The sequence below is a fragment of the Sander lucioperca genome, chromosome 10 (genome assembly GCF_008315115.2).
Source record: "Sander lucioperca isolate FBNREF2018 chromosome 10, SLUC_FBN_1.2, whole genome shotgun sequence".
Lineage (NCBI taxonomy): Eukaryota > Metazoa > Chordata > Actinopteri > Perciformes > Percidae > Sander > Sander lucioperca.
In genome coordinates this window covers 27,717,209-27,744,975 of record NC_050182.1, presented here as the reverse complement: position 1 = coordinate 27,744,975, position 27,767 = coordinate 27,717,209, and the positions used below count along the sequence as shown (strand labels likewise).

General features: G+C 41.4%; 1 protein-coding gene and 1 long non-coding RNA gene across 4 annotated transcripts in view; both read left to right on the top strand.

Moving 5' to 3' along the window:
* nbeal2 (neurobeachin-like 2) overlaps positions 1 to 26,217 on the top strand; it is a 34,866-nt gene extending 8,649 nt beyond the window's left edge. Inside the window, exons 7-55 of one of the 3 annotated variants that reach the window (XM_036006084.1) lie at positions 257 to 342; positions 446 to 749; positions 879 to 985; positions 1,358 to 1,444; positions 2,361 to 2,444; positions 2,691 to 2,789; positions 2,961 to 3,595; positions 3,696 to 3,828; positions 4,201 to 4,320; positions 4,436 to 4,766; positions 4,992 to 5,074; positions 5,190 to 5,282; positions 5,547 to 5,718; positions 6,162 to 6,295; positions 7,010 to 7,169; positions 7,480 to 7,582; positions 7,756 to 7,906; positions 8,092 to 8,247; positions 8,358 to 8,517; positions 9,163 to 9,251; positions 9,391 to 10,089; positions 10,222 to 10,403; positions 10,599 to 10,755; positions 12,382 to 12,525; positions 14,315 to 14,638; positions 16,457 to 16,606; positions 16,724 to 16,881; positions 17,072 to 17,196; positions 17,289 to 17,406; positions 17,631 to 17,788; positions 17,877 to 18,010; positions 18,102 to 18,209; positions 18,698 to 18,793; positions 18,925 to 19,049; positions 19,197 to 19,337; positions 19,416 to 19,546; positions 19,676 to 19,785; positions 19,905 to 20,022; positions 20,194 to 20,291; positions 20,396 to 20,509; positions 20,600 to 20,686; positions 20,828 to 20,937; positions 21,693 to 21,865; positions 21,956 to 22,050; positions 22,179 to 22,295; positions 23,281 to 23,442; positions 23,530 to 23,678; positions 23,808 to 23,943; positions 24,160 to 26,217. In XM_036006084.1, the coding sequence (XP_035861977.1) occupies positions 257 to 342; positions 446 to 749; positions 879 to 985; positions 1,358 to 1,444; positions 2,361 to 2,444; positions 2,691 to 2,789; positions 2,961 to 3,595; positions 3,696 to 3,828; positions 4,201 to 4,320; positions 4,436 to 4,766; positions 4,992 to 5,074; positions 5,190 to 5,282; positions 5,547 to 5,718; positions 6,162 to 6,295; positions 7,010 to 7,169; positions 7,480 to 7,582; positions 7,756 to 7,906; positions 8,092 to 8,247; positions 8,358 to 8,517; positions 9,163 to 9,251; positions 9,391 to 10,089; positions 10,222 to 10,403; positions 10,599 to 10,755; positions 12,382 to 12,525; positions 14,315 to 14,638; positions 16,457 to 16,606; positions 16,724 to 16,881; positions 17,072 to 17,196; positions 17,289 to 17,406; positions 17,631 to 17,788; positions 17,877 to 18,010; positions 18,102 to 18,209; positions 18,698 to 18,793; positions 18,925 to 19,049; positions 19,197 to 19,337; positions 19,416 to 19,546; positions 19,676 to 19,785; positions 19,905 to 20,022; positions 20,194 to 20,291; positions 20,396 to 20,509; positions 20,600 to 20,686; positions 20,828 to 20,937; positions 21,693 to 21,865; positions 21,956 to 22,050; positions 22,179 to 22,295; positions 23,281 to 23,442; positions 23,530 to 23,678; positions 23,808 to 23,943; positions 24,160 to 24,267 (7,814 nt within the window). In that variant the 3' untranslated portion in view covers positions 24,268 to 26,217. Of the gene's footprint in view, positions 1 to 256; positions 343 to 445; positions 750 to 878; positions 986 to 1,357; positions 1,445 to 2,360; positions 2,445 to 2,690; positions 2,790 to 2,960; positions 3,596 to 3,695; positions 3,829 to 4,200; positions 4,321 to 4,435; positions 4,767 to 4,991; positions 5,075 to 5,189; positions 5,283 to 5,546; positions 5,719 to 6,161; positions 6,296 to 7,009; positions 7,170 to 7,479; positions 7,583 to 7,755; positions 7,907 to 8,091; positions 8,248 to 8,357; positions 8,518 to 9,162; positions 9,252 to 9,390; positions 10,090 to 10,218; positions 10,404 to 10,598; positions 10,756 to 12,381; positions 12,526 to 14,314; positions 14,639 to 16,456; positions 16,607 to 16,723; positions 16,882 to 17,071; positions 17,197 to 17,288; positions 17,407 to 17,630; positions 17,789 to 17,876; positions 18,011 to 18,101; positions 18,210 to 18,697; positions 18,794 to 18,924; positions 19,050 to 19,196; positions 19,338 to 19,415; positions 19,547 to 19,675; positions 19,786 to 19,904; positions 20,023 to 20,193; positions 20,292 to 20,395; positions 20,510 to 20,599; positions 20,687 to 20,827; positions 20,938 to 21,692; positions 21,866 to 21,955; positions 22,051 to 22,178; positions 22,296 to 23,280; positions 23,443 to 23,529; positions 23,679 to 23,807; positions 23,944 to 24,159 lie in introns of all 3 variants that reach the window. The other 2 variants (XM_031299078.2, XM_036006085.1) reach the window with 2 other exon arrangements.
* Positions 11,562 to 12,375, top strand: LOC116049431. Its single transcript, XR_004104864.1, has 3 exons — positions 11,562 to 11,896; positions 12,074 to 12,076; positions 12,112 to 12,375. It is a non-coding gene; the product is annotated as an uncharacterized LOC116049431 (long non-coding RNA).
* Positions 26,218 to 27,767: the final 1,550 nt, after the last annotated feature.

Sequence of the window (27,767 nt, the reverse complement as noted above, 5' to 3'; positions counted from 1 at the left end):
CGTAACTCTGAATGATAAAGGTGGCATTGCAAGGGACGTTTTTGCTGAGCCATTGTATCCATGAACATTTGACATTTCTTATTCCTGTTATTACAAACAAAAATGTGTGTATATATATATATATATATATATATATATATATATATATATATATATATTCCATGTTATTTTGACAGCACTGTGTTAATGTTTCTGTATTGTGGTTAAGTGATAGCTGGTCTTGCATTACACTGTTTCTTGGCTTGAATGTTCACAGAAAGTCTCCAGGAAAGCCAGCAGATCCCAGAGCTCCTCACACTCAGATTTGTTCATCTCCAGGGAGCTGTCATCAGTGGAGGAAAGGTCTGCTAGCCTATCTGTCCTCTAGATAAGAGAATATTGTGAAAACGCAAGTGCAAATTAAAACTGATTACAGGGGAGTCATTTTGTCCATATTTTGTTCCAGAAGAATGGCCTTCTCTCTATCACCAGTCAATCTGTTGAGGACCTGTTCTCTGTTCTGCGAGTGTGGTGCTGCCGGACCTCCTCTGAACCCAAAGGTACGGGGCTCCCACGGCTGACCCTGCAGTGCCTGACCGTGATGATTCACCTCCTGCACTCCAGCAGCCCTGCTGAGCGGCAGGTGGAGATCAGGACAATACTGGAGAGCTACTTTCAGCTCCTCAACTGGAACCGTCCGCTGAGCAGTGAGCAGCAAGAGAGACAGAGCTGGGAAGACAGCCTGATCTCCCTCCAGAGTCAAATGCTTAGTAAGAGCGTGTCCACTAGGTTTCAAGTGTAGCTGAGCGTAAAGCATTCCATTTTTTTAATCTCTAACCAAGTAATGGATTTTCTTTATAAATAACATGAGACAACATCATCCTTGTTGTCAATTTTAGCTGCTGTTCCTGAGATCCTGCAGTGCACTGACAGGCCAGTCCTGCAGGCTGTGTTCCTCAACAACAACTGCTTTGAACACATCCTCAGGCTCATTCAGAACAGCAAGGTCAGACCCCTGTCCATCTAAAATGTGTTTGTCTGCTTTGTCAGCTTTTTAAATCTGTCCTTCTGTCAGTTGGTCTGTGAGTCTGTCAGTTTGTCACCTTTTTTATTTTGATATCTATTTCCCCTTTTTATTTGCCTGGAAGCCACATGTGCTATTGTAACCTTTTCTGCTTGGTCAGTGTTAAATATATCACAAAAGAAATCTATATGCTTCCAGCTTATGTTTTCACCATACGGCTACAACACGTGTCCCACTGCAGCAGCTATAAAGAGACCAGGATCAAACCTGTCTCCATTACCTCTGACAGATTACTTTTTTGTCTTGTTGTTGTGTGTTTGTTTGTGTGTGTGCTGGTGTGTGTATGTCCTGCAGCTCTTTCAGAGCAACATGCGTAGCCCGGAGCGTGAGGTTGTGTGTGACCTCACCACATGTTTACTCGCAGAGGTCGAAGTGGACCAGGTACCCCCCCCCTCCCCGCACTTGGTGTTGATATTGGTCCGTCAGCAGGAAACTCAGCCTTCTCTTCACTCGTTAACTGCTCTGAGCTATTTAAACAGGAAGCTTCGGGCAGGAAGTCTGGCTTACACTCATTTGTAAATAAAGCAGGTAGCGCGGCTATATGTGATAATTGTTGTCTGTTCCCTTTTTAGTCTGTCCATCTTACAGCCTATGTTACTGTATATGTGATTAAATGTTACTTGAATCTAACTTGAAATACAAGAAAGGACAAGCTGGCGTTAACTGTGCACGTTGAAAAGTTAAGGTTCATATTATGAGTTGGAGGATTAATCTTTGCTTGTGTGGGAGTGTTGATTTATATCACATTCATAATTAGAGGCTGAATTCCCTGTTGACAAGGCAAGAGAAGCATGCTGTGTTTCTCATGGTGCATGAAATGGTGTTTTTTTAAATGCATGTCTTTCTTTATTTTTCGTGTAACCGGTTGTGCTTGTGTGAAAGACCTGGCTCGTGTCCTGGGGTTTTGATATTGCCTAATTTTCAGCAATAGTTGGGGATTGCCTCAGTCTTTCTTTCTTTTTTGGTGGTTGGCTTTGGTTTTTGCATGCTGGGATCTATCAGTAATTAACAAAGAGGCGATTGTTTAGTGACTGGTACAGCAGTGCACTTATTTTGACCCAGTCTGCTCCAATAATTGTGGTGTGGGGAAAAAAGAAAAGAAAAGTGCTGTACTTCCTCTTGTACTTTACAAATAATCCTTCATTCAGTTCAGATTTCCTCAGAATTAATTTGTTTTCCTTTTTGGTCATGTGCAGATGGAATGTTCAACATCAATGTTGATCATGATGATGCACATTTTTAGTTCTGCAATGCCACAATCAACATTATTTTTAACACAATCATTATTTTGATGTAGGTTTTGGAGAAAGGATCAGACAGTATTACAGTTCATGCTTTAGAAGTCCTCACAGCTATAATGAGCAACTCACCCTCTGCTAAGGTAAGGCCCTTTGTGACTTTCTATGGTCAAATCATATACTCTTCATACTTCTGTACATGTACTAAAAAGCAAATTACACTATGATGACTACAATGCCAGCAAAAATGACAGTCTCATGAGGAAAGCTGTATTCCGTTCATTTAAGAAATCTCATTGTATTCCCTTCCAATGTATGGAAGTGTGCCAACTAGTTATCCCCTGTGGAGCGTCTTTCTCCAGCCTATTTCTGTCTCTTTTCTGCCTCAGGAGGTTTTCAAAGAGAGGATTGGCTACTCCCAACTGTTTGATGTGCTGAAGAGTCAAGGTCAACCCACCAAAAGGCTTCTGCAAGAGCTGATGAACATGGTGAAAAACATTTCCTCGTTATCCCCACTGAATGCAGAGACAGTAGAAGTCAATTAGCTGTTATTGATGACCTTGTTCCTATTTAAATTGTGTTGCTGAAGTTGTTGACCATGTGGCCACGTCTTATCTTCATTCTCTGTCGTCACTGTTTTTGTCCCTCTCTGTCTCCAGGCAGTGGAGGGCAAGCATGCCCACGCCAATCACCTTGGCATTAGTAACGAACAGCCTTTGCTGCTGCTCCTGCAATGGCTGCCTGACCTGTCCAGTCAAAGGGACCTTCAGCTGCTGGTGGCCCAGTGGCTGGCTGCCGTCTGTGGTGCCTCCTTATCCTGTCGCACTGTGGCTGTGGAGGCAGGCATGGTGGGCGCTCTGCTGCAGGTGCTCTCACAGCCCCAAAGTCTGGACAGGCAGTGTGCAGACGCCCTGCTGGGCCTCCTGCAGGACCTGGGCTCCTTGTGTTTGAGACCAGAGGAGCTTAAGAGCCTGCTCAGACTGCTCAGGGTGGATCAGGACAATGGCGCAGTGGGGGGGAAGGTGCACCCCTACTGCGCTCGCACCATCCAAATTCTCTCAGCCATGGCAGCCAGAGAAGGCCAGGACAGTGCCTTGCAGTACTTTGATCTTACTCCCCCCATGGCAGGTATTATGGTGCCCACAGTCCAGCGCTGGCCAGGCAGCGGGTTTGCCTTTCACGCCTGGCTCTGTCTCAACATGGAGTTCTCCAACAACCGTAAACCTCCTGCCAACTCTGGCACAGGGGCTCAGCATGACATGGGAAAAGGACCACGCAGAAAGCAGCTCTACAGGTGAAGCGAGTGAGAATTTGTGAGAAATAGAATTGCAAGCTTTTATATGTATACGGCTGCATTGAACAATACTTTAATAGATGGGTTTTCTTTTGTAAAGTTTCTTCACAGCAAGTGGAACTGGGCTGGAGGCCTTTTTCACCATGGAGGGAGTGCTGGTGGTGGCTGTTTGCACTAAAAAAGACTACATGGCCGTCACGCTGCCAGAGCACCCACTAGTTGACTCATGCTGGGTGAGTGTGGACACACATAGAACAGCTAGAATTGTGGCCAACATTTGTCCTTATTTAGCCTGTCTCAAAGAAAATAGATTCTATCAAAGAAAGAATTGCCCATCATTTTTCTAAGTGCCGTTGTCTGGGTCAGTTACCTTGAAAGCACAATTGCTCTAAGAAATTGAAGAGTTTACCTTTTGAAGAGACAAGAAGCTAGAGATGTCTATCAATATTGTTACATTAAAGCTGCCAACTGTGACTGTGAGTCTGTGTTGCTCCAGTTTTTCAATACAAAAATGTACGTTTGTAACCACCAAATTTGCATTTTTTTTTCATTGTTGTTGTCACAAGTAGAAACTGATGTGCTCTTTAATACCATCCTCATCACAGCATTCAGTGGCTATAGTCCACATCCCGGGCCGTCGTCCATTTGGTCAGAATCTGGTCAACATCTACATCGATGGAGAGCAGCGTAAAACTGCTCAGCTTCGCTTTCCATCTTTCAGTGAGGTAACTGAAACTAGTATCTAATGTATCCTGGCCATGGAAGTATTATTACTGAGTAGTTCCCCTCTATTAATCTAACTTCCTCTTTTCCTTCCCCACCTGAACCTCACTCCTGAAGCCTTTTACTTCCTGCTGCATCGGATCGGCAGGCCACCGGACCACTACCACCACCACCTCCCCCAATCTGCCCACGTCCTCGTCCTCTAACCCTTCGCCCGAGTTTGCTTTCCCTGCCCATGGCCCCTCCCTTATCCGTTCCCAGTCCTTCCCAGCCACCTTTGCAGGAGGCCGTTGGGGCTCTTTCGGAGACTCCCCAGTGCACACCATCCCTGCAGGACTGCAGGACACAGAGTGGGGAACACCCACGTCTCTGGATGGGCTCCTGGGCGCCGCCTTCATTTGCCACGAGGCTCTGCAGCAGACACAGACGAGAACACTGCATGCTGCAGGTAGGTCACGCTCTGCTACAATGCAAATGCTGTTATACACATTATACACCTTCAAAATTTTATTTCTTCAGCATTTAGCTCTTCCAGAGTTCACCAGACAATCAAGTGTACAGGAAGCCAGTAGTAAAGAAAATCACAGAATGCTCCTAGCAGTATTTTTTTCATGTACACCAAGTAATGTTTACATATTTTATGACCTACATTGGTTTCTGCTCTTCCTCACAGGCCCCAATCACGTGTCCTTATTCAAAGCAGAGGGAGAGTTATCTGATCTCAACAGCAAGCTTCTGCTCTACTACACTCCACAGGTGACCCACTGAAACTCAGGAAAACTTGCATATTTTATGACACTGCTTTTATTATGTGATTTAAAAACACTGGTAAAATATTCTTGTTTACATGTGTGTGTATGTTTTTCTACAGGCCTTTAAGAGCCAGATATGTCTGGACCTGTCGCCCAATCACCAATATGATGGCAGGCTTACAGGACACAGGGTAGTGAACTGGGACATCAAGGTTAGATATGAAATGTTTTGAGCTGTTAGCTGTGATGTCTTCTTTTGAATAATTCATACAATTAAACTCAACTCTGGTGACCAAAGCGAGATGTGAAATATCTCTGTATTATCTGCTTATGACCTTATCTTGCTTTTCCTTATTTTGCTATCATGCTGCTTCCTCTTTGGGCAGGCCCCCTTTGTTAATTCAATTTCTGAAATAAATAGGACTAATGGAAGGTGGAAGGTTACAAAAGTATTGTGTGTGTTTTTTTCCCTGCAGGATGTTGTTAACGTGATGGGAGGTATAGGGGTTTTGCTGCCCCTGCTCGAGCAGGTATGTGAGGCCGAGCAGGTTTACAACGGCGGTCAGGAGATCTCAGACCTGCTGGGACCAGAGCTCACCTCCCCCAGAGGCCCCGCTGCCATGCTGCTGCCACTGAACAAGTCTGCAGGTCAGGTCATGTTTAGATATTCAGAGTATGATTTTTTTTTTTTTTTTTGTTGATGCAGTGATAGTGTCTTAATGAAAGGGACAGTTCATCTAAATTATAGAGACAAGTACATTTTTTTCTTGAAGGAGATGTTGCTGTTGAATTTTTTTTAGGACAAACAGTATGTGCTAGAAAAGAGGCACATACTATAATATACAATGGACAGATTGTGAAATCATGCTAATAGGTTAAATGCCAGAAGCAGCACCAGTCTGCATACATTTTGATGAGAACAAAATGAGATAAATGGAACAAACTGTCTAGCAGAAGTGAGACACATACCCTCACAATGACTCATCCTGAGATTTGATAATGTCAATTAAGTGCGTGCTAATGCACAAATACGACTGTGGGTAACACAGGAAATCTTAAAAGTTATTTTGCCCTATTTTTTTTTTTCTCAGAGGGCAGACTAGAGAGAAACAGCATCGCTGCCTTCCTGCTGATGGTGAAAAACCTGATTCGTCATCACCCTGTCAATCAGGAGAGCCTGCAGCGCTGCCATGGGCCGAGCATTATAGGAGCCATGCTCAGAAAAGTAGGTGCCCTGCACATCAGTTCGCTGTAGCAAGTGGGAACTAATTGCGAGAAGAAGTGATTAGCATCTGAAAGTGAATATTTGACCTTTTTCATTGTAGTGCTGCTGTGTAATGATGGTGTTGTTGAAACAGCATTGGTTCTTTGAAATTGACAGTATCACATGCTTCTGTGGGGAAATTTATGCAGAATTTGCCAGATTGCGTGGTTTCTCTGACTGAGAACAAAGGATATCAGCTGTAACATCTTTCCCTTGAAATTGTTGTGTTGAAATCTAGGAAAATAATAAACAACAATTAAACAAAATTAAAAAAAATGCATATCATATAACAAACATGGAAGCCACAGTGAGTTTTCAGAATTTTACATTGTCACACAATGTAAAATTGTATTGCCTTGGTGCAGCACAGACATGCTTTCTGTCTGACAGGATATGTTGAAATATATGACGTTAAGGTGGAGCATCCTGTAAGGAAGCTGTGTCCTAATAATCATCACATTGGGTTGCAATGTTTGACAGTGGCAAAGACAGAAACACACATATGGTATACACTGAGCACAAACACTTGGACTGTATATGCACTCAACTGAGTGCAACACTTCTTCAGCTTCAAGTTTTACTAAAAATACACAAACCCTTAGTGAACAGATACATCAAAATAATTTAAAAAAAGACACACTTTAACACCCTTTCTCTGTGCTTCCTCTACTGTAGGTTCCTGGCAGTATGATGGACATGAATGTTTTAATGGCCTGTCAGCTACTGTTGGAGCAGGTTTTCAATGAGGGGAACAGCCCCCTTCTACAGCAACTCTACCAGCACCTGCTCTTTGATTTCCGCATCTGGACTAAAAGCCATTTTGCTGTTTGTCTGGGTAGGCACAGGCAGCCCTCGTGTTGTCACACCTGTGAACCTTTTCATGTCTGCCGAAGCTGTTTGCGTCCCTTTTTCATATTTATATGCAAGACTGAAATGAGCAAGAGGAGGCTTAAAGCTATCAGAGATATGTTGATAATGTTTCGAGGCTGTGGCAAAGATTAAAAGTGAATACGTGCCTAAAGCTGCATTTCGGTACCCTGTTTTGTAAATTAATGCATTTTTTCAGTACAACCTCGCATATTGGTTTGACATTTCTAAATGTCAAACTGAAGGAAGATGACAAAAGTATTCTTTTTCTCCCAAAGCCCACGTGCAGTACCTTGCGTCTGTGATAAACAAAGGGAAGCAGCGCATGAAGAGGAAGTACGGAGTCCAATATGTTCTGGATACCATTCGCACATACTACAGGTGAACCTTTGACATTCCCAATATGGTTTCAAAATAACACCGCTGTCTGCCACAATATATATTAAGAGTTGAGTGGTTTAAAAAGTAAGTCTACCTATTCCTATCTATTTTAAATCCATGATTGCATCTGTTCATAAGGTGATTTATTCCTTAACTAATATCTTTGGTCATAGTGTGGAGAAAGACGGAAGCTCTCTGTCTGATGAAAAGCAGACGATTCAAAACTCTCTGTTCGCCTTGCTGAAAGACTTTCTAAAGTCTCCTACAACAGAGGATCTTCACAGTGTCCTCGCATACATTCTGACTGTCGGAGAGGAGAAGCAGGTAGTGCTTATGTGTTTTATCTGTGTTTCTTTAGGGAGTTTGATTTTACCTTTTTGATTCCCATGTTTTGGCATCTGCGTACTTTCAAACTCCTCTTGTGACCACTTAAAACTTTACCCTCCCTAGTCCATATTTCTTGGCATTTTATCCTCCTCCATCTCTTTCCTATGTCCTCTCTCGATCAGGCGGTGAGAGCCTTGGATGTGCTGTATGAACTCTTGAGGAGCAGCCCTCCGCGTGAGCAGGTGCAGGCCGTGCTGCTGGAGTGGGGCGTGGAGCAGCTGTACTGCTTGCTGCTCAATCCAAGCTTTGGAGACGAGGCCAGAGAGAGGGTGTTCAGGGTGAAGACAACTGACTTGACCATAAAATACTTCAGCTTATCACTTTTACTGCAAACTTCCTTGTGATATATTGTCAAAACTCTTACAACAATTTCCCTTCGACATTGCAGGTTTTATACAAAATCCTCAAAAGCGAGCGAGTGTCTGAGCGCAACAAGCAGCGCATCAAGCTGAAAGATTTTGGATATCTTGGCCTGGTTTGTTTCCTTGATGAAAATCCCGTAACCATGACCACTGTGCGATGTCTGTACGAGCAGGTCCTTGCTACAGGTAATGCCAAAACAGCTTTGTGCTCTGGGGTCTAGTGAGCTAGAAATGGATGATAAAATAGACCTTCATAAAAGTTGAAGCACCTGAAAATTTGCTTTCAAATCTTAAGTATTTCTCGATAGCCTTATATAAGCAAATATATAAATAAGCAAAAGGCAAAATTCAAGATAGAAGTAACAGAGTTTAATGCTCAAAAATGTATCTGCTTCATTCACTGTGTTTTTATTGACAAATTCTCCTGGGAATCAACAGCTTATTATAAACTCCACACAACAACTAAACTGATAAGAATAACAGACTCGTAACTGTCTTAATTCCCCGTTATTATAAAGCTAAATGACATAGTTTTTCTAGAGGATCTAGGTATTAACATAAACTTTCAAGACATTATTAGGAAATAGCAAACATGTAAGTGTTACCTTGAAATTGTCTTTGGTGCATATGTTGGGAATACCTGATATTACCTTTCAAACCAAAGAGAAACATATACAACAACAAATACAGAAATCTTAACTAGTATTGTTCTGATTTTGGAAGATAATAAGTGAGTTTATGAAGGATCCTAGAATTTATAGCAGAAAGCTGATTAAAAAAAATGGCTCCCATGGCCTGTAAAATTAAATTAAATGTGCTACTTTCTCACAGATGCCACCCCTAACTTCAGAGACCTCCTGGCTGTGGTCTGTCTGTCCCATCGAGCTGAGCTCACTGTCCGCTTAGACGTCTGCCGCAAGGTCAGTCTGCTGGCTTAATTTATACTCTGCTAAAACTACCACAGTCAACTTTTGAGTGTACAAGTTTCATCCTAAGCACATTTATCATCTCTGTAATGAAAAGTAAGACTTCCTCTGTTCCTCTCTGATATTACCCCAGCTCTTTCATCTGATCTACTCCAACGATGATTATGTGAAGCAGCTTGCTAGGCAGCCCGGCTGGCAGGATGTTTTGACCAAGCTCTATGTGAAAGAGTGCTACGAGTCCCACGCTGCCAGCATTGCAGGCTCCAGCACCAACAGCTCCTTCGAGCCAAACTACCGGCCGCCGCTGTGCAGGGATCAAGTTCTGGTTATAGAGGACACACACACAGACATATTTCTGAGCTACCGCACCTCGCAGGACATCGAGAATGAGGAAGAGGTTGAAGGTGGCCCACGGGACATCTCTGAGGGATTCTCTGATTTGTCCCAGTCACCTCCAAGTGGAGGTGGTAAAAACTTCACTGGCTCCCTCCATTTTAAGTCGTTTGATTCAGTGGACCAGGGGAGCCACTCGTCCTCCGTCTCCAATGCGGTTGATATCACCTCATCTCGTCCCGACGAGGAGGGGAGAGACTACCAGCCCCTCTCCCCCTTTGGTAGCCCCTTTGATTTGGAGCTAGGGGGCATTGGATATACTGGCCCACACACTCCTTCAGGTAGTCTGACAAACACACCATCTCCTCTAGAGCATGGAAAACCTTTTCCACCTGCCAGACCTAGGAAGAGCTCCAGTTTGTCTAACGTGCTGGATGATACCAGCTATGGGACAGACCCTCCAACTGGAGACACAATCTCCAATACGTCCAACCCACAGGTATGGCTGCCTCCTCAGCTCAAATATTACTGATATATATTAAACCTATTATTTGAAATTTTTTATGAGCCTTTATTGTCTTAGGTCTTTTGTGTAAGGATTTGGGACTGAGTGTTGTTTGCGTTACAGCAGACCCCTGAGGAGGAGCTGTGCAACCTGCTAACCAACATTGTCTTCTCCGTGCTGTGGAGCGGCAGCGGGGCGGAGGTGGTGGAGGATGTGGTGTGGAGAGGGAGAGGGCAGGTCTTTTCTGTTCTCACCAAACTGGGCTCCTCTTGCCAACTGGTCCGCCCTCCCGATGACATCAAACGCAGGTCAGTGACAGTAATTTCACATTTACTTCCCCTCCAAGAACAAGCACACTGAACTGGCAGTGAAGCTGTCCTGCAATGGAAAAACAAATTGAACCACACCTTCAGCTGTGCCACCTTTTGTCTAAATATCCAGAAATGTTATTGCGTCACACTGGGGCGATGTATTCATAGTCTGTTTTCCACGCTGTGTGCCAGTCTGTTGGAGATGATGCTGGAGTCGTCTCTGTCAGACCTGAGGGACGCCCAGGGAGTGTCTCTGCCTTTCTGTCCCAGTCTGGTTCGGCTCCTCAGGCTGCTGCAGGACTTCCTGTTTGCTGAGGGGACAGACAACAACACCCTGTGGAGTGAAAAGGTATATCACATATCCCACCTAAAACATATGGACCACTGACATATATTCTGTTTGGTCTTTGGGTAGTTTCATGGCTATCGAATGTTTCTCTTGATAAAGGTTGGTTGACTTTGAATACACAAGGGACAATGATGGAAATACGCCCTTTATCGCTGATAACCCCTGATAAAGTCTGATATTATATCTTAATTACTACTATATAAGAGTATTGTCAATAAACCAAACCAAACCAAAACCAACAATGATATTCCAGCAGTGTGGACTTAATAACACCTTGTAGCCCAAATAATAACATAAAATATCACATTTCACTTGAAATTACTTCCTCATCCGTGCTTTAAGCTTACAACCTTATCTTGTCCGCTAAAGTGCAGCAAGTGGCTGAACAAAAACAGGCTATGATGCAACTCCAGTATATGAAATATATATATCAAATTTGTAAATCAGATATCTCCAAAAGAGAGAAAAGTTTGAGTTCGTAGTTCACACCACCATAAAGCAGCCGAGAAACAATGTAAAAGACGTCATATGCAAACATCATTATTTAAACTTATTTTGAGAAATACACTTATTCACTTTTTTTTGCTGCATTAGATGAGAAGAATGATACCACTCTCATGTCTTAATGAGAGCAGCCTCAGTGCCTGCTTCCTGCCAAGAAATAGTCCAGCACATACAACCCTGTGAGCTTTAGAGGTGCTGGTAGGCCTGTTTTGTTACTGTTTCCAACTTTTACGTTAGGCTAAGCTAACTGGCTGCTGGTTATAGCCTTATATTTACAGTACAGACATGAGAATTGTATCAATCTTCTTATCTAACACTAAGCAAGAAAGTGCACCTCCAAAAATGTTGAACTATTCCTTTCAATTTGGATAAAGCAGTGAATCACAAACCTTCACCATGTTGGGTAAACTTCAGGTCTTGAGTATAGCTTACATTAGCTAGACAGAAGCAGTCAGTGGAGTACTGACAGTAGGAGATTACTACATACCAGTGCAATGCAGGCTGCATGTTTGCTTTCTATAAATACTCAACACCAGTGGAATATAGATTACTGATGAATTACAAATGGTCAGTCCAGTCAGAGCGACAGTACACTTCAATCTCTTATTGCCAATAAACAATGCAGCAGATTTCTGCCGTGACTGAACTGGTGGCACACACTGTGTGCAGAACAATCAAAGGTGTTGTCCTCCAAGAAGTGGTGTCTTTTGATTATAGTAATTGTATAAAGAAGTTATCATAATTTATGTTGGGGCTATGAAATAAACGTATTAAGATACACAATACATCTTTGAATGTCGAACTACATTGTCAGGATGTGATGATGTAATTTTGTTGGTTACATGAGATAAGTAAATGATATTAAAGACATCAGAGACTTAAGTCAAACATTAAACAAAGCATGGGCAGCTGGGTGTGGTTGTCTGATGTTCCTGCCCTGTCTTAATGGAAAGTGGAGCATCATGGTTGGGTATAGGTAGCATCTGAATCACCTTTTTAAATGCAGGTTTAGCTGTATATAATGAACTGAATGGGTTTAGGTTGTAGTGGATTCTGCAAGGTGTGGAAACAGGTCTAGCCTTTTTATTGAGTCCTTTGTTGCTGGTTGTTGTTGTATTGCAGATATTTGAGGGGGTGGTAAACCTGCTGGACAAGTTGCAGGCCTGGCATAGCACCCCTGGCAGCCCTGGGAACAACGAATTGAAGGAAATGGCCCAGATTGGCCTGCGTATCATCACCGGATATATAAAACAGCAGCACTCACAGGTCAGCTGCACCCACAACTTGTCCTGTCCATCACCCAGCCAGCACACCAACCATAAATGTAAAATGTTTCTCACTGTACATGTCTTTCACAACCCACACACCTGTGCGATTGAACTTTGCAGAAAATAAATTTAAAGCGGTTTACACAGTCTTTATTTAACTTGATAAGCAAACTCAGATAAAGCCAGTTTATAAATACCAGGCCTTCTATGGGTTTCTTTCCAAAGGCATTGCAGTCATTCCTCTTAGGGAGTGTTCTGTATGAAAGGTCAGCTCCCCTCAGAGTTATGACTGCTGCTGCTCTCGCTGTAGGATTGTGGGATTGAGCAAGCGGTCATAAATGAACTGACCATAAGGCTTTCCATCAGATAGTGCTGGTTGTGTTCATCTCCAATGAAGTACAACTCCCCCTCAAGGAATTTGTTTTTCACAGTATCAGGTTTGAAATAAATTACCTTAATTGATCCCTGACATCACAGCTGCAGGAAAATAAAATAAGCCTGGAGCTACTTAAGTTGAGTGAATATACAAATTAAAATACACATAACGTGTGAAGAACTGTAGACAAAAAAAATAAGCTCTACCTCAAAAAAAAACATCAGTAAAATACTACTTGTAGATTAATGCATCAGTATTAACAAGTCATTTTCCTGCATGAGTACTTTTATTTCTGATCTATGATTTATTTCTTTAACCACATTTTGCCGATTACAGTCATGTGAAAAAATTAGGACACCCATGCTAAAGTTGACTAAAAAGAGGAATAAAAAAATCATCTTTTGCAAATTGATCTGCCTTAATTTAAAAAATGAGGAAAATCCAATCTTTAAGGACACCAATTTTCTTTGTGAATGAATAATGTATCGTAAATAAATAAATGTTCTTCCTTAAAATACAGGGGGCATAAGTAAGTACACCCCTATGTTAAATTCCCATAGAGGCAGGCAGATTTTTATTTTTAAAATAATGCATCCTGATAAAGTTCCCTTGGCCTTTGGAATTAAAATAGCCCCACATCATCACATACCCTTCACCATACCTAGAGATTGGCATGGGATACTTTCCATAAAATCATCTCTCAATGTAAATCAAACCAGCTATTAGGCTAACTGAAACAAAACCATGCCAATCTCTAGGTATAGTGAACGGTATGTGATGATGTGGGGCTATTTTAATTCCAAAGGCCAAGGGAACTTTATCAGGATGCATAGTATCCTGGATCCATGAAATAACTGGCCTTTAAAAATAAAAAACAGCCTGCCTCTATGGGAATTTAACATAGGGGTGTACTTACTTATGCCCCCTGTATTTTAAGGAAGAACATTTATTTATTTACGATACATTATTCATTCACAAACAAAGTTGGTGTCCTTAAAGGTTGGATTTTTCCTAATTTTTTTAATTAAGGCATTAAGATCAATTTCCAAAAGATGATTTTTTTATTCCTCTTTTTAGTCAACTTTAGCATGGGTGTCCTAATTTTTTCACATGACTGTATACTTCTGTGCTTTGACTTAAGTATACTTTTAAATACAGAACCTTTACTTGTATTGGAGTATTTCTACAATGTGGTTTTGTTACTTTTACCTAAGTTAAGGATTTGCATACTACTTCCACCACTGATTTAAGTCCCCCTTGACAAAGATGTTCTCTCATTGAGGGGTGTAGATCTGGAAAACTAAGCAAACACCAACATATATAGGTTTATTTATCATATCCCTTTATGAACTGTATGCATAGGCTCTCAGTAAGAAGCACAGCAAATGATTTGCCCCTTGCCCCTCTTCAGGTGTGTGTGATGGCCTATGTGAAGCTCCACAGCCTTCTCCAGACAGTGCTGTGTCTGAGCTGGGAGGAGGTGTGCTTCCTGCTGGGGCAGCTGGGCGCCCCCCTGTGGCCAGAAGGTGCAGTGGACGGCACCAACAATGTGCATGCAGAAACTTTCTCCCAGCTTGTGCCCATCGTGCGCACGCTGCTCGACCAGCATGCCGACCCCATCACCCTCCAGAACCTACTGCCCAACCTGCCCATCACAAACGGTAGCACCACCTTCGCCCAGGACCTCAAGGCTTACTGTCACACAGTGGAGTGGCAGGGTTTTTTCCAGCAGCAGGTCAGTGTTTTGACTGTGCACTTAAAATATATGTCATTTATTTTTTGTTTAACCCTCGTTTCTACATCAGAACATTTTGGGTTTCTTTGAACAAAAATGTTCAAAAAGAAACAACATGGATGGTTCCATACAACACTCTTCACAAGATAAATAAATAATCAGTTACCTACTTTCATTGAATTTGTTTTTTTTTATTCAATTTATAGCATTTGAAGAAAATAATTGATAGAAGAACGTTGAAAAAAAACTTCAAAAGGCGCAAAAAAAAATCGACAAACGTTGAAATGAGTGACAAAAACATCGGGGGAAAAAGCAACAAAAGTTTCGAAAAAGACAACCAAAACGTTGAAAAAAAAAGTTTCAATTTTAAATTTTTGACCCAGAAAAAACAAGAAGTTGCTCGTTGGTCAACGGGAAGACAACACGTATCACACACACACACACACACACACACACACACACACACACACACACACAACACACACGCACTTGTTGGTCAGGCAACATGTATCCGGACTAACTAAATCATAACCATTTGTCGAAATAATTCATAATTTAAGATTCTTTTTTTAACTCAAATTAGGTATTATTTAATTTAAATGAGGTTTATTGACCATGAATAAAAAAAAAAGTGTAAAAGAGTTTATAAGTTGGTGTTAGTGGTGAATCAGAAAAAATCCGACAAAAACCTGGAAAAAAGCGTCTTAAATAGGGTTCATTTTCTATTTCTACCGGAGAGGAAAACAAGTTGACGGGAAGACAACACGAGGGTTAAGGAGTCTATAGAGCCTCCTATCCAGTCTTTGGTAAGACTAAGCAGGTATAATCAATCATCCTCTCTGAGATACTGCTGGCTCTGTTCTTTGTCACATTAGTGTACATTCAGGATTTTTGCAATCTTGCCTCCTGGTCAGACCGTTTACCTGATGGGTGGCTGAGAAACCTAATCCAAATTTTTTTAAACTGTGAACACAAGTTTAAAAAGTAGAAAACACAAACCTTAACTCCCTAAAGTGCTTTCTAGCTTAACCCTCAATGTATTTTAGGCAGAGATCAGTTTATGCTCAAACTTGAAACTAGTGCCAGACACGCTCACCACTCGCTAAGAGGATGATTTATCATTGCTCTGTATGACAGTGCATGTTCATAAATCTTTTTAGTTTAGATTACTTTTGTATACAGATCCCGCAATATATTAGCCAGAGTGGCATAACTTTGGCTGCCATGACAATTTTGAAACTTGGCCCTGGCTGATTTCACAAGCACGTATGTCTAAGTGTGTATGTGTTTGCAGTTTAGCCTATGTATTTGTTTTAAATGAATGTATAGGGTAGTTCTATATATTTCGGTATGTTTATATAACTTAATATTTTTAGCATGAAGTGGTAAGGCTGTAAGAGGAAAGAAGAAAGATGAGTTTAAACATCTCTAATACAATAAATACCATAAATAAGGGAAACTGTTAAAGAAATGGGGGCTAGTGTATTTTCAGTCCTGTCTCTCATTTGTACAATGAGACTCATCCTGTTTTATGCATTTAACATGCAGTATTCTTCCTTTAGGAAATGTATGAGTTATCATATTAAAAAGAAAAAAAATGTCAAATTATGGCTTATGGGAAACTTTAAAGTGTAAGCCCATTATCCAAGTTATATTTTTTAGGTAATTGTTTTTTACTTACATAATATAGCTTTGTTGGTTTGTGGTTAGCCTGATGCTGACACAAAGGTTTGTTTACTTTGTTGAGTTGTCCTTGAGTTGACATTTTTGTAGCTGTTTGTCTGCGTTAATGTCCACCTTCTGAAAATCCACCTCCAGGTTCAGGCCACCATGGAGCAGTATGAGCTGGACACGTTTGGGAGGAGCCATGACATCATGTCCAATTTCTGGAATTCCTGCTTCGATGCCCTGATGAGTACAGGCTTAAAACGGGACAAAGACAGATCAGACAGCAAGTCCAAGTTTCAGGTTATAAAACTTCCAAGCTTCATGCATCAAACACTGTCATGTAACAGCTGATTAAAATGCAGAGTTAAACATTTCACATTACTGATCTGACATTTGTGTCTGCTTGTGTGAAAGCAGGAAGTGATCGTGGATCCCTACCTGAAGCGAGCCAGAAGTGAGAACAACAGGTACCACAGTTTGCAGAAGCAGAGCTCCAGCCAGCAGGGGGTGGTGTGGCAGCACTGGAAAGCTCTCCGCAGGCTTTTGACCAGTGAGAGAGGAGCATGGGCCAACAAGTACGACAACCTCTGACATTTAATCAACATTTTGGCTTAAAATCTCTGACCAAGAATTGTAGATTGAAGAAGAAAACATGTAATTCAGCATGAGAGGAAAACATTTATCAGTAATTGTACTGTCCTTTCACTCTTCCTTGCTGCACCGAATGTGCTAAATTGTGATTTTTCCTTTGCCTTATTTTGCCAGAGTTCAACCAGAGGTAAAATGGAAATTGTCCAATGCAGAGACTTATTCAAAGATGCGTCTTAAACTTGTACCCAACTACAACTATGATCCTCACATTGAGGCCAGTGCCCTGAGGGACAACATGGGTATGTCACCGAGTATAATCATATGAACTTTGCTCTTTTGTCATGTAAGCAATATACAGTAAAGTTTCACTAAAGAATTTGTTCTTTTTCAGGGGCTGACAGCCCACGTAGCTCTGAACCCCTTCCACTGGCTGTTGCAAAGGAAGCAAAAGTTAGCGACATGGAGGATGATCAGTTAGGAGACGAAGACCTCGTCTTTGTGGATAACAAGTGAGTCCTCAATTCAAAAACACAAAGAAGACACAAAGATGTGAAGATGTGCCATGGGCCAGGCACATCGGTTTTGGCACATCGGTTTTGAAACACAAAATTTCACCAACAGGCTTTAAAAATATATGAAAAGCCGTTGAATAGTATGTCCCTGTGAGTATTCATAAGCAGTGCAATGTAATGTAATGTAATGTAAAGGTTTAACCTTTTTACCATGCTGTCAGGGTGGAGGGAGAAGACGAGAGCCAGAAAGAAAAACTGGTTCTGTCTGAAGACTGTGAGCTCATCACCATCGTGGCGGTTGTTCCGGGTCGTCTGGAGGTTACCACGCACCATCTTTACTTCTATGATGGAAGCAGTGAGAAAGAAGAGACAGAGGAAGGTAAGATTATATGGTGAACATTACAGCTAACTTTTTGTAATGCTCTTCAAAGGGCCCTTCCAGAAGTAAATAATATCTGTGTCTTCAGGAATCGGCTTTGATTTCAAGAGACCTCTGTCTCAGCTCAGAGAAGTGCATTTGAGGCGCTACAACCTGCGGCGATCTGCACTAGAGCTGTTCTTCATAGACCAGGCTCATTACTTCATCAACTTCAGGAAGAAGGTGATGCTCAGATCAAATATAACTCCTTCTGAATGAAAAAGAAATTAGAATGAAATAGATGTTTTAAAATAATTTATGTCTGCACTCTCAGGTACGAAACAAAGTGTACTCTAGGATACTTGGGCTGCGGCCTCCCAACCTGTTTTACTTTGGCTCTCGCTCCCCCCAAGAGCTACTGAAGGCATCTGGGCTTACACAGGTTATTATTTAATTCTCTTCTCTCTATGAAGTGTTATTATTGACGTGTGTGTATGTGTGTGTGTATGTGTGTATGTGTGTGTGTGTGTGTGTGTGTGTGTGTGTATGTGTGTATATGTGTGTGTATGTATGTATGCATGTATATGTATGTATATATAACCCATATATATTATATAAGATAAATGTGATAAATATAAATGAGATACAAATATGTGGTAAATGAAATAATAATAATAATAATAATAATAATAATAATAGTTATGGAAAAGGGGTAGGATTAAATAAGTGTATACTTCTTCCTACTCCTTTTCAGACATGTCTAAGTTGGCCAATGTTACTTGTTTATTGAATGTTTTGCTTATTTCACGCATATTTCTTGGTTTATTTTTGATATGTCTGCAATAAATTTATTCATTCATTCATTCATTCATTCTAATCTGAATTTTGCTTATTGTGTTGGACCAATCTGATGTTTGATGTGTTGAACAGAAATGGGTGTGCAGAGAAATCTCCAATTTCGAGTACTTGATGCAACTGAACACCATTTCTGGACGCACTTACAACGACCTGTCGCAGTATCCTGTGGTGAGTACACTCCACCTCCCCTGACAGTGTGCACTACCTATATTTATGTGTATTTCTGTTGTTACTAAAGCTGATGCACTTACAGTGTGAGGAAACATCATGTTGCACTTGTGGTTTTTGTTTCTATTCAGTTCCCCTGGATCTTGTGTGACTATACCTCTCCCACTCTGAATCTGGAGGACCCATCAGTTTTCAGAGACTTGTCCAAACCCATAGGTGTGGTCAACTCCCGCCATGCACAGAATGTCAGAGAAAAGTAAGTGGTTATATGACAATGAGCTTTTGGTATTAAAGGGGTTGCAGATCAGTAGCCAACATGGGATGCATACTCTTTAGATAGGAGGAGCTAAAACATAAATTTTCTGCTTTAATCAATGAGCATTTTGTTTCATTTTGTCATTAGGTATGAGAGCTTTGAGGACCCAACTGGCACCATCGACAAATTTCACTATGGCACACACTACTCTAATGCAGCAGGAGTCATGCACTACATGATCCGCATGGAGCCGTTCACAACTCTGCATATCCAGCTGCAGAGCGGCAGGTGGGGACGCTGACTATTGTATTATATTTCGTTATATTTCCTGCTATTCTGCAGTCTCATGTTGGTACTGTCGTTTAGGTTTGACTGCGCAGACAGACAGTTCCACTCGGTGGCAGCCGCCTGGCAGGCTCGCATGGAGAGTCCAGCTGACGTGAAAGAGCTCATCCCGGAGTTCTTCTACTACCCAGAATTCCTGCAGAACATGAATGGTGAGAAAGACTGAACCGTTGGAGCAATTGAAAGCTTGAAAGCAAATTGATCTGCTTTGTTTCGTTGTGAGATGTTGATATGCAAATATTTGTTTAATGAAAGATCCTAACGCAGAATTATTGTTGTAGACTTCAACCTGGGACAGTTGCAGATATCTCAGGAACCATTGACAGATGTTCTGCTGCCTCGTTGGGCCTCATCAAGAGAAGACTTCATCAAGCAACACAGGAAAGCCCTGGTGAGCCTACACAAACAAGTCTTAAAACTTAGACAACCTGTTAATCGTGCATTTTTTTCTAACACACTGTATTAAAACAACTATCCAAGATGACAACAACTTGTATCTTGAACATCTAGGAATGTGAGCATGTGTCCAGTCACCTCCATGAGTGGATTGACCTGATCTTTGGTTACAAGCAGAGAGGCGAGGAGGCAGTGAACGCCCTCAATGTCTTCTACTACTGCACGTATGAGGGTAAGGCAAAAGTGAAAACTCTTTCTCACTAGTGATGCTAATTCTGCGAGGATTTGTGAAGTTGTTTGCTCCTGATGTCCCATGTTTCCATTCAGTCTCTTGACACATGAACAGTGTTTTTTGTGTTCTTGTGTGAGACTCACTCTTGCTTCTTGTTTGGCTCTCATGTAGGTGCAGTAGATCTGGATGCAATTGCCAACGAGACGGAGCGTAAGGCCCTGGAAGGCATCATCAGCAACTTTGGACAGACTCCCTGTCAGCTCCTTAAGGTACAACTCCTAGACTAATTCACGACCTTGATTATCAACAAAAAGCTGTTAAGTTCTGTTTAAAAAGTGTCAGTTTTATATATCACATTCCTATCTCGAACCAGGAACCGCATCCTCCTCGTATGTCAGCTGAGAACGCAGTTAGGCGGCAGGCCCGCCTGGACACTCTGCCCCTGAATATCTTTGAGCAGCTCAACAAACTCCGGCCATTTGTGGAGGTGGGTTCTCTCATGATCTCATTATTCCTCTAAATCAAAAACTCATATTGTGTTGGTGTGTATGTATGTATTATAATGTGTGTGCCTCAGGTGGTAAGCGATGGCCTTCCGCTGGTCCAGGCAGTGGTACCAAAGAGCCAGAATCGCTCCTTCATCATCCAGGGCTCAGATATACTGGTAAGTTCACACAGGCCACATGTAAAACTTAACACAGTCACAACAATTAACACATTCATTTTATTTGTGTATATAAATGTTTAAAAAAAATTTTTTGTAATTTTTTTTATATTTTTGTATCATGGCACTTTTTCTCTACAGGTGACTGTGAGTTCAAACGGGTTGATAGGGACACACAGCTGGCTGCCATATGACAAAAACATCGCCAACTACTTCACCTTCACTAAGGACCCCACCATGACTAATTCCAAGTGAGTGCCCTCAGAAAAAAAAGCCTATGTGAAGCCCATATTAAATTTTTTGTGGTTTACACAATCAAGTGACATCTAAAATGACTGTATCTTAAATATCTGTTTATCTCCTCTGAATGTCATTAACTGACTCTAAAAAAGCAGTAACAAGTTTATCTGTACTTTGTTTAAAAATTACTTATTGCACTTATTTGATGGATGTTATTTTTTACTCATAAATCCTCAACTGGGGCGCCCAGATAGGTCAGTTGGTAGAGCGGGCGCCCATATATAGAGGTTTACTCCTCGACAAAGCAGGTTCGTCTCCAACCTGCGGCCCTTTGCTGCATGTCATTCCCCCCTCTCTCCCCTTTCATGTCTTCAGCTGTCCTGTCAAATAAAGGCCTAAAAATGCCACAAAAATAATCTTTAAAAAAAGAAAAGAAATCCTCAACTGGGTCAGTGAAAAAACTCACTTCACATCATTTTAAAAGATGCATAAAACATTCCTGATAGTTGAATGGAAGCGTAACATCTGTTTTAATGAAATGCAATTTGGTTTAATGGATCTAAACTGACCTTTAACGTGGATCACATAAAAGCAAAATAAATCAGGATAAGAACCATCTGAACACTGGATCTAACGCAGGTTGTAATTTACAGATGTCATGACAGTTTAATGTACCGATTATAAATCTCCGCCACATTTAGGCCACAGCTCACTCGCACTTCTTGTTCCTACCTTTTGATCATTCCAACTTGGCTTTGTTGTGCAGAACGCAGCGTTTCTTGAGCGGACCTTTCTCTCCCGGGGTGGAGATCAGTGCTCAGTTGCTCGTGGTGTCCAACGACGGCCGACTGCTGTTCAGTGGAGGAAACTGGGACTGCAGTCTCCGTGTCACCCAACTGGGGAAGGGCAAGCTGGTGGGCAGGATCTGCCGGCACATTGGTGAGCTCTTATTGTCGTTTGTCTAACTTATATACACATGCTTTGTTTCAGTGTTACCTATTTATTTGTATTATTGTGTGTTCCACAAAGACATTGTTACGTGCTTGGCTCTGGATCTCTGTGGCATCTACCTCATCTCTGGTTCAAGGGACACATCCTGTATAGTGTGGCAGGTTCTACAGCAGGTAAACATCTTCAAATCTGTCTGTCGTCATCTAAGCTCACTCACATGCTTGTACACATGTGCATGATTATAAAGCTGAGGTCAAAGTTGTGGCTTCACATATGGATTCTCCTTCTTTTCACCCTGCAGGGTGGCTTCTCCAGCGGTCTGTCTCCTCGGCCGGTGCAGATTCTCGTGGGACATGACCAGGAGGTCACCTGCGTGGCCATCAGCACCGAACTGGATATGGCTGTCTCAGGATCGAAGGTCAGCGATTTCACATTCTATCATTCTATATTCTAACATTCTAACAGTTATGAGTAACAAACTAATAATGTCAACAATGGTTATTTGTGGGAGAGACTTTATTTATTTTAACATACTTCAATAATCCCGGGAAATTCTAAGGGAAATTGTAAATTATAAATTGCTTTTTCTATCTGACCAGCAGTCCAAATATTACAACAATGAAAGGCAAGGAAAAGCTGTAAATTCTCACATTTGAGAAGCTGCAACACTTTTTCTTACATATTAATAGATTATTAAAATAGATGCACGGTAATTTTCTCTTGATCAAATAATTAATGAATTGACTAATCTTTTCAGCTTTATAATAAACTATTATGTAAGAAGACTTATTTTAAATTTAATTTTCTCTCTCATATTGCTTGAGATCTGTATACTTGTGCAGGTGTGAAAAATGCTGTTCAACCAAAATAACCACAATATGCTTGAAAACTACTTGGATGTTCTCCAACCAAACAGTGATGTGGCTCATTAGACGTGAGAATGTAATCTGTACCAGCTACAGGAAACAACCCTAAAACACACATTTTATAGGTATGAAGAGACAGATGTTTCCATCTTATAGACAGCAGTTGTTTAAACCTGGGAAGCCAATGTAACTAAATTAAGCAAGGGCAAACCGCAGTTTCAGCTGACACTTAATTTGAGCTATTCATGTGCTCCTAACTGGTTAAATTAGAGAATATACGTGGAACATACAAGTCCATTATGCCTGGCTGTAATAGTAAGAGCTTTACATTGATCTATTAGGACTCTCCATTGCCAAAAGCTGCAGCATGACATGTTGCCAAAACTCCAAGAAACTAGTTACTTGTAAGTCCATATGTCTTTGGTTTGCATTGTGAAACTAAAAAGAAAACATACACAAGAATGCAAAAAAACACGTAGAGAATGGTTAGCATTGCGTCTTAACTGACCCTCGCTTGCTGTGTTCACTGTGTGTTAGGATGGGACTGTGATTGTGCACACTGTCCGACGAGGCCAATTCCTGCGAACGCTGCGGCCTCCTGGTGATAGCTGTGTACCCGCCCAAATCTCTGGGCTCCAGGTGGGCCTGGAAGGCCACATTGTGGTACAGACCTCGCAGGAGGAACGATTAAACAGAAAGGTACTTACGATACATTGTATAAACACGCACTTAAACAAGTTTGTCAACCTGCTAACGCCATTACTAAAATTCTGCTTAATCCTACAGGGCAAGTACTCCATTCATGTTTACTCAGTAAACTGTTGTCTGATGTCCTCCTGCACCATGGAGGAGCAGGTGACTGCCCTCCACCTGGTGTCTGAACACCTCATCCTGGGGACTGCACAGGGCAGCCTCCACATACGAGATTTATGCAGGTAAAGACATTGAGAACATAGTTTTAAGTTATTTATCATGCTGCTAATTTGCAGCATGTGTAGTAACGTTAAGTCTAAAGTTTAGTTCTTCAGTTTAGTTCTTCCTTTTAACTCTTTTCTGTTTGACAGCCTGGATGCTCTGGTAAGGCCCCTGGCCTTGAAGGTTCCTGTGAGAAGTGTGTCTGTCACCAAAGAGTGCAGCCACATCCTAGTGGGACTAGAGGACGGGAAGTTAATTGTGGTGGGGGCAGGGAAGCCAGAGGAGGTGAGAAGCAGGACATCAAGTGATTGTGAGATGCGAGAGTGGGGTGGCGGTGTATGTTTGTATGTGTGAGTGTTGTGAGGAGGAGGAGGTGGGGTAATCATATGCTAAATGCTTGTTGGAAACCAGGTTTTTCAGATGATAATTGGGCATCTTTAGTCTAAGATCTCCGTTTTAGCCCTTAAGTAAAAATTAACATGTTTCCGCTCCTGTTCTCAGGTTCGCTCAGGACAATTCTCTCGTCGCCTGTGGGGCTCCACACGCCGCATCTCTCAGGTGTCCTCAGGTGAAACCGAGTATAATCCCACTGAGAATGCTGGCAAATGAGATGAGCAATGGTGGAGGAACTCTTAAGGACTCTGTAGGCTGCAGATACCTGCACCACCAAGATGCTCGCTAGACTCAACAAGGCTTTTGTTCCCTTTACAAGCTGGTAAACTGTCTTCCTCAGCCACTGATCTCTCTGAGAGAGCAACGATACACTGTGCACTTTTTTATTCTTAAATGATTTGATATTTTTATTGCATATTTTTATTTGCAGTTGTGTACTGTTTTTAATCAGCATCATTCCAAAGAGTGGCCTTGTTTTTGTGGATGGAGAAGAGCTTGTTGTTTGAGGTTGTATGAAATGCTGTTGAACTGTATGTACGATAAGTCAGATTTCAGGGATGTGACTCGTGCTGATGCACATGCAGCCTCAGACACAGACAGAATGCTGTGAACTCTCCAGGCTCCATGCTCTTGGCTTCTTTCTTGTCAGAGGAGCAGCTGAGATCCCTGTGCTGTTGAATTGTTCTGGCAATGGCACCTTCTTAAAACTCCTGAAAACTTGAAAACTTCTGTAGATGTTGCTAGAGATTTCAACATTGCAATACTGGTAAATACCACATGGGGGTAAAAGAAAGATACGAGGGGTAACTGATCACTATAGTGAACCAATGCTGTGTTTGGATCTTTAGCGGTCAACATCAGGATTTGCTGATCTTTGCAGCAGAAGTGCACCGCAACACCACAGTCTATAATCCTGCATTCCATTCGGCTCTAAGCGATTTAAAGCTGTTACAATTAAAGCAATAAGTGCTTTAATGGTCAAGTATGTGAAATATATTCACTTCTTTATCATGACTGTGGAGCTTGGATGCAATAAAACTCAAGAGGAGTGCCTCCTATTGCCTTACACTGAATGAAGTAAAGACCTTTCCAAATGTGTCTGTACTAGTTTTATTACTCATCACATGACTATTAATGTCCCTGTTTTATTTCATCTGATAAGTAAAAGTAATTTTTTTAGCTTGTGTCTTGAGCCATGTATAAACACTGAATTGTCAGGCTGTACCCCTGCTGATCTGATTTAAACACATCTTACTACTCTACTGTGACTCTCAGATGTGGATAAGACGTTGTTAATGAACTCAGTAAACTGTTGGCTGGATGCACATAGTTGCCTGTCTGTACTGGTATTGTAATGTTTATGGAGCGCTGAAAAACATCTGAAGACATGATGACTCTGAAACACGTGAGCATAAAAGTACGTGAGTGAGTGTCAGAGGAATTCACTTCCTGCCAGCTTGTTTTACTGGGGTTTGAACAAAGTAGTTGTTATGCAGTGTCATGACGGGACAGACACAAAGGGAACTATTTGGGCAAATGCAATACCCATAACATGGTGCACAAAAATGACCTAGTCTCTGTAAGTGATGCTCAGAATAACCTTACTAAGTGTGAGCAAGTATAAAAGAAACTATATTTGTTTACTTATCAGTTCATACACAAAGTCAATACATTCAGGCTGTCTAAAATAACATTTTATTCAAATTTCACAACTCTAAGATGAGATAATGTCGGTGAACATAAAGGATTGTTTGCAGCTGTTCAAGTATACATTTGATCATCTAGTATATCTATTGTGAATACTGATATCAATTCATGTAACACTGCTCTGGTTTTCTCTAAATGTTATGAATGTAATATTTCCCTTTTATTATGTAGTAACGCTCAAAGCCTTTAGTTTAATCAATGGAGCTCAAAATGGAGGCTTCTTTTCAGCATTGGGTCTTTTTACAATCATGGTCCTCTATCAAAAAGTAGGTTTAAGTCATGATGTATATGATGTTTTTAATATTATTTGTTGTTTAAATGTCCTGATTTAGATTCAAAGTGATCCTACAAAAAACCTTAAGCGAAGGTCAGCACTGCCTTGAATTTGGATTATTATTTAGCTTTTGTATTGTTCTTGGAAGATGTTGAAAATACACTTTACCTTTTAAAAATCAAGCAGCCTGTGCTCATTGTAACTTAAACATAAACATGTGATTGTTTGTATGTCTGTTTTCCCTCTGTTACTATCTTTAGTCTCTTAAAATTGTCCTAATACGGCCAATAATTGTGACTGCACATTTGTATTCAGGAATCGTCTTTTCTGTGAACCACTGCCCATATCCTGAGGATGATCGCCTATTACTAAAAAATGAGCTCTGATTCTTGTGTGTGAACCACAGCAAGAAGGAAAGTGATCCACTGCCACAACATAGATCATCCAGCTCCTCTACTGTAATCCCAGCCTTGCATGCGTCTGTGATGTTAACCCTATTTGAGTTGAAAAGGTCACAGTGAGCAACGGCACATTTATTTGAAGAGGATACTTTGATCTCCTGGTGGGCCGAACATCCTGTCGGCCTCCCCATAAACACCTCCGGGGGTACAATTCAGAGGGGTGGGGAGGGGTGAGGTGGGTGATAAAAACAGACCTGTAGCCCCCCCCCCCAGTCAAATACAAGCCACAGAATAGTGAATAAGGGAAGTGGAGTAGGAGGGTGAAGAGGGACGCAGTCACTCTGATGTGGCTCCATTGACAATGGTAGGAGGGGTTGACACCTCACTCTCGGTTATTGGCAGAATCTCCCACTGACCTCTCCAGACCTGAGGGCAGGCTAAGGGGATGGATGTCGTGAAATGCTGCAATTTTGGTGTTGTTCAAGTTGTTCCTGCCAAGAACTGGAAAAACCCTCCAACAGCCCTCCCCCCTCTCCTTCTCCTTTCTCTTATCTCCCCTCTGGTCCATTTCTCCTCTGCCTGTGGACCCAAAGACCATGCTTTTATAGCTGCCTTATCGTTCCCACCCATGTATGACCACAAAGGAACTCAGCCCTAAGATAAAGAGTCTGCAGCGCAACTGCAAGATGATGTAGACAAGTCAAGCATAAAGAAGTGAGGGGAACTGTTTATTTGTCTGATTTCTAATGCACTTGTGTTTGTTTTACCATTTATTTGATGTTTTCTCTAGTGCACAACAAAATCTCTATCCTACCAAGTTTGTCCTAAAAGCAATTTTTTCTTAAAACGTGAAAAAAATTACCAGTGTAATAAGATTATTGCAGCATGCTGCCAATAAATAAACACCCGCTTGAAGCAGGACCGAATAGAAAATTGCTGCACTAGAATTTCGAAAAAGTAAACTTGATTCTAAAAGAAATCTTGAAACAAGTTGGTTTGTATTGAAAACATGTCAAAATAAGATATTTCAAAACCCAACAATAGACAAAAACTACTTGGCAAGATGGACACGGTTACAGTTCATTGGAGCAAACATCTAATAAATGATCAAATAGACAGTTTTCACTTGGTAGGTGTCAGTGTGAATGACAGCCATGCATGCTCACTTTTAATGAAGCACAAACTGACTATCAAAATTAGAGTAGAGGTTTTTGTCTATATGTGTGTATGAATGAGAGAAACTGGAATATGGCTTGAAGTTTTATCAGAGCAGGAACATCCTCGCTGTCTCCTCTCATCTCTCAGCAGGCTTTGAAGTGCAAGTAGTATTGTGT